General features: G+C 45.5%; 1 protein-coding gene across 1 annotated transcript in view; it reads left to right on the forward strand.

Moving 5' to 3' along the window:
* LOC117470811 (bromodomain-containing protein 3-like) overlaps nt 1–13,521 on the forward strand; it is a 50,590-nt gene that overhangs the window by 21,206 nt on the left and 15,863 nt on the right. Inside the window, 6 exon segments of the mRNA XM_034115685.1 lie at nt 4,290–4,459; nt 6,298–6,489; nt 6,491–6,697; nt 7,234–7,362; nt 11,642–11,848; nt 12,059–12,285. Of these exon segments, the coding sequence (XP_033971576.1) occupies nt 4,290–4,459; nt 6,298–6,489; nt 6,491–6,697; nt 7,234–7,362; nt 11,642–11,848; nt 12,059–12,285 (1,132 nt within the window).

Below are 13,521 nucleotides of genomic sequence, written 5' to 3' on the forward strand. Positions count from 1 at the left end.
ATGGAACGCGTGCAGTGTTAATGGAACGCGGTGTTAATGGAACGCGTGCAGTGTTAATGGAACACGCGTGCAGTGTTAATGGAACGAACGCGGTGTTAATGGAACGCGTGCAGTGTTAATGGAACGCAGTGTTAATGGAACGTGGTGTTAATGGAACGCGTGCAGTGTTAATGGGACGCGGTGCAGTGTTAATGGAACGTGGTGTTAATGGAACACGGTGTTAATGGAACGTGGTGTTAATGGAACACGGTGTTAATGGAACGCGTGCGGTGTTAATGGAACGCGTGCGGTGTTAATGGAACACGGTGTTAATGGAACGCGTGCGGTGTTAATGGAACACGTGCAGTGTTAATGGAACGCGGTGCGGTGTTAATGGAACGCGTGCGGTGTTAATGGAACGCGTGCGGTGTTAATGGAACGCGGTGCAGTGTTAATGGAACGCGGTGTTAATGGAACGCGTGCAGTGTTAATGGAATGCAGTGTTAATGGAACGTGGTGCGGTGTTAATGGAACGCGGTGTTAATGGAACGCGTGCAGTGTTAATGGAACGCGTGCAGTGTTAATGGAACGCGTGCAGTGTTAATGGAACGCGGTGTTAATGGAACGCGTGCAGTGTTAATGGAACGCGTGCAGTGTTAATGGAATGCAGTGTTAATGGAATGCAGTGTTAATGGAACGTGGTGCGGTGTTAACCTGTTTCACGCCTTCCCCCCGGTACCGGGCGGATAAACGCGTCATTTGCAGGAAACAACGTCTAAGGAATCTTAATATTGAATAAAACTATGAATGTGTTATATCCATGTAACGGGAAGAAACTCAGCTAACTGATCTTTTTAATTTTTTTTTTCAAAAAAAACCCACAATGCTAGCACTCAGCCTCTGAATTAGCCTCGATCGAAAAAACGGGACCGACAAAGGCACATAAACTCACTCAGAACTCCCTTATTACTTATCCTAGATGCACAACCAAACACTATTTTTTGGTGTCCTGGAGACACGGAATCTAACGGTGCCCACCTCAACACTCAGTGATAAACATTCGCGACGCTATCAACGAAAGCGTACATCATCACATGTGGAGCCAAGAAGCTAAACATGTAAATATGGCTCACCTTGGTCAAAAGTGGTCTTCAATGGCATTAAAACGATAAAAAAACGATGCTGCAGTTAATCCATAGGTTCATCCTATGTGTCTGTGCCTTCTTTGAAATTATTTCTGATAATCCATAAGCAATACAACTGCGTTTTAGTTTCCAAACTCCAGAAGGAGACATTCCTCCAGTTTAGTTTCGCTTTCCACACGCGAAGCGGCAACATTTTTCTTTATAATGTGTGTCTATGTGAGTCTCCTCCTTCGATTCTATTGGCTCTAACGGTCACAAGGGTATGTCAACCAACCAGATCGAGCAAGGGGGGCCAGAGATAGGTCAAATCCACCCAAATGACCCCAGATGGCCCAGTTTTTGGCTAAATCTCTCTAAAAAGGTCAAATTTCACTTGTTTTGCATCAATCTTGATACAGGGTACTTATTATATGTTGTACTTTGGATTCCTAAAGCTTTTAGTCTACTAACCCATCATCCAAGGGTAGTTTTCACTATCTGTAAAAAATAATTTTTGGACGGACACTATAATTTACAGTTTTTTACTATGTAAAATCTGAATTTTCTTTAAAATAAAAAACATTTATATTGATTCTGACACTTCTACATCCAACTCACAGGTTTATCATTACTTTGAGAAAAGATTATTAATTTAACCCTTTTAGAAGGGAAGATATGGTCATTTGTTCTGGGAATGTCATTTTCGAGCCTGAGACCTGAAAAACAGGCTCAGAGTGGAACAGGTTAATGGAACGCGTGCAGTGTTAATGGAATGCAGTGTTAATGGAACACGTGCAGTGTTAATGGAACACGTGCAGTGTTAATGGAACGCGGTGTTAATGGAACACGTGCAGTGTTAATGGAACGCGGTGTTAATGGAACACGTGCAGTGTTAATGGGACGCCGTGTTAATGGAACGCGGTGTTAATGGAACGCGTGCAGTGTTAATGGGACGCCGTGTTAATGGAACGTGGTGTTAATGGAACGCGTGCAGTGTTAATGGAACGTGGTGCAGTGTTAATGGAATGCGGTGTTAATGGAATGCGGTGCTAATGGAACGCGGTGTTAATGGAACGCGTGCAGTGTTAATGGAACGCGTGCGGTGTTAATGGAACGCGGTGCGGTGTTAATGGAATGCAGTGTTAATGGAACGTGGTGCGGTGTTAATGGAACGCGGTGTTAATGGAACACGTGCAGTGTTAATGGAACACGTGCAGTGTTAATGGAACACGTGCAGTGTTAATGGAACGCGTGCAGTGTTAATGGAACGCGTGCAGTGTTAATGGAACGCGTGCAGTGTTAATGGAACGCGTGCAGTGTTAATGGAACGCGTGCAGTGTTAATGGAATGCAGTGTTAATGGAACGTGGTGCGGTGTTAATGGAACGCGGTGTTAATGGAACACGTGCAGTGTTAATGGAACACGTGCAGTGTTAATGGAACACGTGCAGTGTTAATGGGACGCCGTGTTAATGGAACGCGTGCAGTGTTAATGGAACGCGTGCAGTGTTAATGGAACGCGTGCAGTGTTAATGGAACACGTGCAGTGTTAATGGGACGCCGTGTTAATGGAACGTGGTGTTAATGGAACGCGTGCAGTGTTAATGGAACACGTGCAGTGTTAATGGAACACGTGCAGTGTTAATGGGACGCCGTGTTAATGGAACGTGGTGTTAATGGAACGCGTGCAGTGTTAATGGAACACGTGCAGTGTTAATGGGACGCCGTGTTAATGGGACGCCGTGTTAATGGAACGCGTGCAGTGTTAATGGAACGTGGTGTTAATGGAACGTGGTGCGTTGTTAATGGAATGCAGTGTTAATGGAACGCGGTGCGGTGTTAATGGAACGTGGTGCGGTGTTAATGGAACGTGGTGCAGTCATAATGGAACGTGGTGCGGTGTTAATGGAACGCGGTGCAGTCATAATGGAACGCGGTGCGGTGTTAATGGAACGCGGTGCAGTCATAATGGAACGCGGTGCAGTCATAATGGAACGCGGTGCGGTGTTAATGGAACGCGGTGCAGTCATAATGGAACGCGGTGCGGTGTTAATGGAACGCGGTGCGGTGTTAATGGAACGTGGTGCAGTGTTAATGGAATGCGGTGTTAATGGAACGCGGTGCAGTCATAATGGAACGCGGTGCGGTGTTAATGGAACGCGGTGTTAATGGAATGCGGCGCAGTGTTAAGGGAACGTGGTGTTAATGGAACGTGGTGCAGTCATAATGGAATGCGGTGCGGTGTTAATGGAACGCGGTGCGGTGTTAATGGAACGTGGTGCAGTCATAATGGAACGCTGTGCGGTGTTAATGGAACGCGGTGCAGTCATAATGGAACGCGGTGCGGTGTTAATGGAACGCGGTGCAGTCATAATGGAACGCGGTGCGGTGTTAATGGAACGCGGTGCAGTCATAATGGAACGCGGTGCAGTCATAATGGAACGCGGTGCAGTCATAATGGAACGCGGTGCGGTGTTAATGGAACGTGGTGCAGTCATAATGGAACGCGGTGCGGTGTTAATGGAACGCGGTGCAGTCATAATGGAACGTGGTGCAGTGTTAATGGAATGCGGTGTTAATGGAACGCGGCGCAGTGTTAAGGGAACGCGGTGTTAAGGGAACGCGGTGCGGTGTTAATGGAACGCGGTGCTAATGTAACGCATTGTTAATGGAACGCAGTGTTAATGGAACGTGGTGCGGTGTTAATGGAACGCGGTGTAGTGTTAATGGAATGCGGCGCAGTGTTAATGGAACGCGGTGTTAATGGAACGCGGTGCGGTGTTAATGGAACGCGGTGCAGTCATAATGGAACGTGGTGCAGTGTTAATGGAATGCGGTGTTAATGGAACGCGGCGCAGTGTTAATGGAACGCGGCGCAGTGTTAATGGAATGCGGCGCAGTGTTAATGGAACGCGGTGTTAATGGAACGCGGTGCGGTGTTAATGGAACGTGGTGCAGTCATAATGGAACGCGGTGCAGTCATAATGGAACGCGGTGCGGTGTTAATGGAACGCGGTGTTAAGGGAACGCGGCGCGGTGTTAAGGGAACGCGACGTTAATGAAACGCAGTACATAAACACAGTGCAGTACGGAGTGTTAATGAAACACAATGCACTGCAGAAATGTTGTATTTAAATGTTGAAGAGGATTACTAACAGTACTTCCTGTCTCTCTCTCTCTCTCTCAGTGAGTCAGCAGGCGGAGTCCTCGGCCTCCCCTCCCCCCTCATACCCGTCTCCCTCCCCCTCTTTGACACCTGTCATCTCAGCCACGCCCACACCTGTCCAGACCACGCCCCCTGTCTCCGCCCCGCAGCCCCCGGCAACCATGATGCCGTCTGCACAGCCGGTCGTCAAGGTAACAGCATCACATGACCCCAGATATACCTGTCTCTCTCTACCTGTATCTCTCTACCTGTATACCTGTCTCTCTCTACCTGTATACCTGTCTCTCTCTACCTGTCTCTCTCTACCTGTATACCTGTCTCTCTCTACCTGTATACCTGTCTCTCTCTACCTGTCTCTCTCTACCTGTATACCTGTCTCTCTCTACCTGTATACCTGTCTCTCTCTACCTGTTTCGATGGCCGTCTTGCTACCTGTCCGTCTCAATCTTTATATATTGAAATGGTTCTACACCTGTCTATCTCTCTCACACCTGTCTGTCTCTCACATCTGTCTCTCACACCTGTCTGTCGTCTGTCTCTCACATCTGTCTGTCTCTCCCTCCCCGTCTGTCTCTCCCTCCCCGTCTGTCTCTCACATCTGTCTGTCTCTCCCTCCCCGTCTGTCTCTCACACCTGTCTGTCTCTCACATCTGTCTGTCTCTCACATCTGTCTCTCACACCTGTCTGTCTCTCACATCTGTCTGTCTCTCCCTCCCCGTCTGTCTCTCCCTCCCCGTCTGTCTCTCACATCTGTCTGTCTCTCCCTCCCCGTCTGTCTCTCCCTCCCCGTCTGTCTCTCACATCTGTCTGTCTCTCCCTCCCCGTCTGTCTCTCACACCTGTCTGTCTCTCACATCTGTCTGTCTCTCCTTCCCCGTCTGTCTCTCACATCTGTCTGTCTCTCCCTCCCCTTCTGTCCCTCACATCTGTCTGTCCCTCACACCTGTCTCTCCCTCCCCGTCTGTCTCTCACACCTGTCTGTCTCTGTCTGTCTCTCACACCTGTCTCTCCCTCCCCGTCTGTTTCTCACACCTGTCTCTCCCTCCCCGTCTGTCTCTCACATCTGTCTGTCTCTCCCTCCCCTTCTGTCTCTGTCTGTCTCTCACACCTGTCTCTCCCTCCCCGTCTGTTTCTCACACCTGTCTCTCCCTCCCCGTCTGTCTCTCACACCTGTCTCTCCCTCCCCTTCTGTCCCTGTCTGTTTCTCACACCTGTCTCTCCCTCTCCGTCTGTTTCTCACATCTGTCTGTCTCTCACACCTGTCTCTCCCTCCCCGTCTGTCTCTCACATCTGTCTGTCTCTCCCTCCCCTTCTGTCTCTGTCTGTCTCTCACACCTGTCTCTCCCTCCCCTTCGGTCCCTGTCTGTCTCTCACACCTGTCTCTCCCTCTCCGTCTCTCACACCTGTCTCTCCCTCTCCGTCTGTCTCTCACACCTGTCTGTCTCTCCGTCCCCGTCTGTCTCTCACATCTGTCTGTCTCCGTCTGTCCCTCACACCTGTCTCACACCTGTCTGTCTCTCACACCTGTCTGTCTCTCCCTCCCCTTCTGTCTCTCACACCTGTCTCTCCCTCCCCGTCTGTTTCTCACACCTGTCTGTCTCCGTCTGTCCCTCACACCTGTCTCACACCTGTCTGTCTCTCACACCTGTCTGTCTCTCCCTCCCCTTCTGTCTCTCACACCTGTCTGTCTCTCCCTCCCCGTCTGTCTCTCACACCTGTCTGTCTCTCCCTCCCCGTCTGTCTCTCACATCTGTCTGTCTCTCCCTCCACTTCTGTCCCTCACATCTGTCTGTCTCTGTCTGTCTCTCACACCTGTCTCTCCCTCCCCGTCTGTCTCTCACACCTGTCTGTCTCTCCCTCCCCGTCTGTCTCTCACATCTGTCTGTCTCTCCCTCCCCTTCTGTCCCTCACATCTGTCTGTCTCTGTCTGTCTCTCACACCTGTCTCTCCCTCCCCGTCTGTTTCTCACACCTGTCTGTCTCCGTCTGTCCCTCACACCTGTCTCTCACACCTGTCTGTGTCTTCAACAGAAGAAAGGTGTGAAGAGGAAAGCCGACACCACCACCCCGACCACGTCAGCCATCTCTGCAGGTCGAGCCGACTCTCCGTCCGCTCAGGACACCAAGCCTCCCAAACTGGGCCTGTCGAGGCGTGAGGCGGCCGCCCGGCCCGCTAAGACCCGGCGGGAGACGGTGGAGGAGGTGGCGGTGGGCGAGGGGGGGGGCCGCCGGAGGGGGGGTGGCCGCCAGGAGTAAGGGCGGGAAGCTGGGCGAGCAAATGAAACACTGCGACGCCATCCTGAAGGAAATGCTCTCCAAGAAACACGCCGCCTACGCCTGGCCCTTCTACAAGCCGGTGGACGCAGAGGCGCTGGAGCTGCACGACTACCACGACATCATCAAACACCCCATGGACCTCAGCAGCGCGCGGGTAAACACACATTTCTTTTCAAGGATTCAACGCTTTTATTGTCATGTGTACATAGCTACAGTGTAGTTATGACAAGGACATTCTGGGGTCACAGGCTCCTCCAACAGTGCAACACAATACAACAGATAATAGTGCCATTAATAAAATGAAATAGAATATAATATTACTTTTAAGTATATAATAATAATGTCAGGGTTTAGGACTAATTCCTACACCACTCTATTGTAGCTCTCATTCAATACCACACCAAGCACACTTTTTGATTATTGCAGAAACATGCCAGGGTTTAGGACTAATCCCTCTCATTCAATACCACACCTACATTCCCATTAGTCACTGCGACACACAGCCATTTATGAGTGTCCAGGTTAAAGATGGTGGTGAACTAAGGATCAGCCGTATGACCAATAAAAGCCTTGAACTTTGAGCAGTCCACAGTTGCACCATCTCTGTGTTTTGTGTCTGCATATTGTCCTCGCATGGGGAACTCAGAGTTCATACAGCTTCTTCATCTCTGCATTTTGTCTCCCCAACAGAAAAAGATGGATAAAGGAGAGTACAGTGATCCTCAAAGTTTTGCAACGGACGTCAGGTTAATGTTCTCCAACTGTTACAAGTACAACCCTCCGGACCACGAGGTGGTGGCCATGGCCCGTAAGCTACAGGTGTGTAAACCCTCCAGAACTCTCAACACCCCATTCAGGGGTCTCTGTAGTCACCATTATCTCTCTGTAGTCACCATTATCTCTCTGTAGTCACCATTATCTCTCTGTAGTCACCATTATCTCTTCTGTAGTCACCATTATCTCTCTGTAGTCACCATTATCTCTTCTGTAGTCACCATTATCTCTCTGTAGTCACCATTATCTCTCTGTAGTCACCACTCTGTAGTCACCATTATCTCTCTGTAGTCACCATTATCTCTCTGTAGTCACCATTATCTCTCTGTAGTCACCATTATCTCTCTGTAGTCACCATTATCTCTCTGTAGTCACCATTATCTCTTCTGGGGTCTCTGTAGTCACCATTATCTCTCTGTAGTCACCATTATCTCTTCTGTAGTCACCATTATCTCTCTGTAGTCACCATTATCTCTTCTGTAGTCACCATTATCTCTCTGTAGTCACCATTATCTCTCTGTAGTCACCACTCTGTAGTCACCATTATCTCTCTGTAGTCACCATTATCTCTCTGTAGTCACCATTATCTCTCTGTAGTCACCATTATCTCTTCTGGGGTCTCTGTAGTCACCATTATCTCTCTGTAGTCACCATTATCTCTCTGTAGTCACCATTATCTCTTCTGTAGTCACCATTATCTCTCTGTAGTCACCATTATCTCTCTGTAGTCACCATTATCTCTCTGTAGTCACCATTATCTCTTCTGTAGTCACCATTATCTCTCTGTAGTCACCATTATCTCTCTGTAGTCACCATTATCTCTCTGTAGTCACCATTATCTCTTCTGGGGTCTCTGTAGTCACCATTATCTCTTCTGTAGTCACCATTATCTCTCTGTAGTCACCATTATCTCTCTGTAGTCACCATTATCTCTCACCATTATCTCTCTGTAGTCACCATTATCTCTCTGTAGTCACCATTATCTCTCTGTAGTCACCATTATCTCTTCAGTAGTCACCATTATCTCTCTGTAGTCACCATTATCTCTCAGTAGTCACCATTATCTCTCAGTAGTCACCATTATCTCTCTGTAGTCACCATTATCTCTCAGTAGTCACCATTATCTCTCAGTAGTCACCATTATCTCTTCTGTAGTCACCATTATCTCTCTGTAGTCACCATTATCTTCAGTAGTCACCATTATCTCTCACCATTATCTCTCTGTAGTCACCATTATCTCTCACCATTATCTCTCTGTAGTCACCATTATCTCTCACCATTATCTCTCAGTAGTCACCATTATCTCTCTGTAGTCACCATTATCTCTCTGTAGTCACCATTATCTCTCTGTAGTCACCATTATCTCTCTGTAGTCACCATTATCTCTCAGTAGTCACCATTATCTCTCTGTAGTCACCATTATCTCTTCAGTAGTCACCATTATCTCTCAGTAGTCACCATTATCTCTTCAGTAGTCACCATTATCTCTCTGTAGTCACCATTATCTCTCTGTAGTCACCATTATCTCTCACCATTATCTCTCTGTAGTCACCATTATCTCTCTGTAGTCACCATTATCTCTTCAGTAGTCACCATTATCTCTCTGTAGTCACCATTATCTCTCAGTAGTCACCATTATCTCTCAGTCACCATTATCTCTCTGTAGTCACCATTATCTCTTCAGTAGTCACCATTATCTCTCTCAGTAGTCACCATTATCTCTCTCAGTAGTCACCATTATCTCTCTGTAGTCACCATTATCTCTCAGTAGTCACCATTATCTCTTCAGTAGTCACCATTATCTCTCTGTAGTCACCATTATCTCTCTGTAGTCACCATTATCTCTTCAGTAGTCACCATTATCTCTCTGTAGTCACCATTATCTCTCTGTAGTCACCATTATCTCTCTGTAGTCACCATTATCTCTCTGTAGTCACCATTATCTCTTCAGTAGTCACCATTATCTCTCTGTAGTCACCATTATCTCTCAGTAGTCACCATTATCTCTCAGTAGTCACCATTATCTCTCTGTAGTCACCATTATCTCTCAGTAGTCACCATTATCTCTCAGTAGTCACCATTATCTCTTCTGTAGTCACCATTATCTCTCTGTAGTCACCATTATCTTCAGTAGTCACCATTATCTCTCACCATTATCTCTCTGTAGTCACCATTATCTCTCAGTAGTCACCATTATCTCTCTGTAGTCACCATTATCTCTTCTGTAGTCACCATTATCTCTCTGTAGTCACCATTATCTCTCTGTAGTCACCATTATCTCTCTGTAGTCACCATTATCTCTTCAGTAGTCACCATTATCTCTCTGTAGTCACCATTATCTCTCAGTAGTCACCATTATCTCTCAGTAGTCACCATTATCTCTCTGTAGTCACCATTATCTCTCAGTAGTCACCATTATCTCTCAGTAGTCACCATTATCTCTTCTGTAGTCACCATTATCTCTCTGTAGTCACCATTATCTTCAGTAGTCACCATTATCTCTCACCATTATCTCTTCAGTAGTCACCATTATCTCTCTGTAGTCACCATTATCTCTTCAGTAGTCACCATTATCTCTCAGTAGTCACCATTATCTCTTCAGTAGTCACCATTATCTCTCTGTAGTCACCATTATCTCTCTGTAGTCACCATTATCTCTCTGTAGTCACCATTATCTCTCAGTAGTCACCATTATCTCTCTGTAGTCACCATTATCTCTCTGTAGTCACCATTATCTCTTCAGTAGTCACCATTATCTCTCTGTAGTCACCATTATCTCTCTGTAGTCACCATTATCTCTCTGTAGTCACCATTATCTCTCAGTAGTCACCATTATCTCTCTGTAGTCACCATTATCTCTCAGTAGTCACCATTATCTCTCTGTAGTCACCATTATCTCTCTGTAGTCACCATTATCTCTTCAGTAGTCACCATTATCTCTTTGTAGTCACCATTATCTCTCACCATTATCTCTTCTGTAGTCACCAGTATCTCTCTGTAGTCACCATTATCTCTCTGTAGTCACCATTATCTCTCTGTAGTCACCATTATCTCTCTAGTCACCATTATATCTCTGTAGTCACCATTATCTCTTCAGTAGTCACCATTATCTCTTTGTAGTCACCATTATCTCTCACCATTATCTCTTCTGTAGTCACCATTATCTCTCAGTAGTCACCATTATCTCTCTGTAGTCACCATTATCTCTTCTGTAGTCACCATTATCTCTTCTGTAGTCACCATTATCTCTCTGTAGTCACCATTATCTCTTCTGTAGTCACCATTATCTCTCTGTAGTCACCATTATCTCTCTGTAGTCACCATTATCTCTCTGTAGTCACCATTATCTCTCTGTAGTCACCATTATCTCTTCTGTAGTCACCATTATCTCTCTGTAGTCACCATTATCTCTCTGTAGTCACCATTATCTCTCTGTAGTCACCATTATCTCTTCTGTAGTCACCATTATCTCTCTGTAGTCACCATTATCTCTTCTGTAGTCACCATTATCTCTTTGTAGTCACCATTATCTCTCTGTAGTCACCATTATCTCTCTGTAGTCACCATTATCTCTTCTGTAGTCACCATTATCTCTTTGTAGTCACCATTATCTCTCTGTAGTCACCATTATCTCTTTGTAGTCACCATTATCTCTCTGTAGTCACCATTATCTCTCTTGTATCAACCATTATCTCTTCTGTAGTCACCATTATCTCTTTGTAGTCACCATTATCTCTCTGTAGTCACCATTATCTCTTTGTAGTCACCATTATCTCTCTGTAGTCACCATTATCTCTTCTGTAGTCACCATTATCTCTCTGTAGTCACCATTATCTCTCTGTAGTTCCACCATTATCTCTCTAGTAGTACCACCATTATCTCTTCTGTAGTCACCATTATCTCTTTGTAGTCACCATTATCTCTCTGTAGTCACCATTATCTCTTCTGTAGTCACCATTATCTCTTCTGTAGTCACCATTATCTCTTCTGTAGTCACCATTATCTCTCTGTAGTCACCATTATCTCTTCTGTAGTCACCATTATCTCTTCTGTAGTCACCATTATCTCTCTGTAGTCACCATTATCTCTTCTGTAGTCACCATTATCTCTTCTGTAGTCACCATTATCTCTTCTGTAGTCACCATTATCTCTCTGTAGTCACCATTATCTCTTTGTAGTCACCATTATCTCTCTGTAGTCACCATTATCTCTTCTGTAGTCACCATTATCTCTTTGTAGTCACCATTATCTCTCTGTAGTCACCATTATCTCTTCTGTAGTCACCATTATCTCTTTGTAGTCACCATTATCTCTTCCTCTTCAGGACGTGTTCGAGATGCGCTTCGCTAAGATCCCAGATGAGGGCCTGGACGCATCGGTCCCCTCTACGACCCCATTGGTCAGTAAAAGCACCGCCTCTTCTGACAGCAGCAACAACTCCTCCTCCGACGAATCGTCCGACTCAGAGGAGGAGCGAGCCACGCGATTGGCTGAGCTACAGGAGCAGGTTGGTGCTGCCGACCAATCACAGGTCAAGAACATCCTGGTTTTCTTCTTTTTTAATATCATTGTACATTTATGAAATTCTGTTGATTTAATTTATATGGAATAGTTGTTTTTGATGTAAATTCTGGTCATAGTAATGTGTGATTAGATCCATTGGTAGATAGTTCTCCAGCTAAAGGCGTTTCTAAGTGTAGCCGGGAGGTTGAAGGTATTGATAATCAGTCTATCCCACCAGTTGAAGGCGGTGCATGAGCAGCTGGCGGTGTTATCCCAGGCTCCAGTCAGCAAGCCAAAGAAGAAGAAAGAGAAGAAAGACAAGGACAAGAAGAAAGAAAAAGACAAAGGGAACAAGGGCAAGTTGGAAGAAGAGAAGAAGCCCAAGGCTGCCGCTCAGCAGCCAAAACCAGCCAATCAGAAGAAAGCTCCTGCCAGGAAAGCCAACAGCACGGTGACCGCCACGAGGTAGGTTTCTGCCTTTCAGTGTGTGTGTTCCCTGATAAAGGTTCACTACTCCCTGTAACTGCCTATTCCAATGCACCTGGTGACATGTCCTCAACTGGCTTCTATAAATACACAATCAACAGACAAATGTATCAGGGTTCGTACGGTCATTGAAAACCTGGAAAAGTCATGGAAATTCAAAATGCAAATTCCAGGCCCTGGAAAAATTATGGAAAACAATATTTTTCCCAAAGTTTTGGAAAAGTCATGGAAATGTAACTAAAGTTGCGTCAAATATATTTAACATTTGATCTAATCGCCGAAATAATCTACGGTCGCGAGCTGTTATGTTATGCCATCATGATGCGCATGGTGTTATTTTTTAATATATGAAGCGCGAGCTGTGTGCTCGAGTCTTCCTGCCTGCCGGCTGAACTCTGCTGCTCCGGGGTCAGCTACTTTATCTACGCTGCGTTCGTTAGCAGTAACTGTGCGGAGTCACTGGCACAGACTGGACCGCTGGTGAACAGCTGTTAGAACGGGCCGTTCAGAGCAGAGCGGCAGAGCGTGCACTGAAACGTTTTTCTGTCGCAATATTATTTAAGGAATCGTTGAGCTAGCTAGCTAGCATACATTGTCACTATCTGCTAACGTTAGCTTTAGCCTTCGTTTTCTAATAGTTTTTTGTAGGCTATAAACAGGTGGTATAAGTATAGATATTGTACTTGAGTAAAAGTAGAAGTACTCAGATATTGTACTTGAGTAAAAGTAGAAGTACTCAGATCTTGTACTTGAGTAAAAGTAGAAGTACTCAGATCCTGTACTTGAGTAAAAGTAGAAGTACTCAGATCTTGTACTTGAGTAAAAGTAGAAGTACTCAGATCCTGTACTTGAGTAAAAGTAGAAGTACTCAGATCTTGTACTTGAGTAAAAGTAGAAGTACTCAGATCTAGTACTTGAGTAAAAGTAGAAGTACTCAGATCTTGTACTTGAGTAAAAGTAGAAGTACTCAGATCTAGTACTTGAGTAAAGTAGAAGTACTCAGATCTAGTACTCGAGTAAAAGTAGAAGTACTCAGATCTAGTACTTGAGTAAAAGTAGAAGTACTCAGATCTAGTACTCGAGTAAAAGTAGAAGTACTCAGATCTTGTACTCGAGTAAAAGTAGAAGTACTCAGATCTTGTACTTGAGTAAAAGTAGAAGTACTCAGATCTTGTACTTGAGTAAAGTAGAAGTACTCAGATCTAGTACTTGAGT

This window comes from Trematomus bernacchii, unplaced genomic scaffold (genome assembly GCF_902827165.1).
Source record: "Trematomus bernacchii unplaced genomic scaffold, fTreBer1.1, whole genome shotgun sequence".
Classification (NCBI taxonomy): domain Eukaryota; kingdom Metazoa; phylum Chordata; class Actinopteri; order Perciformes; family Nototheniidae; genus Trematomus; species Trematomus bernacchii.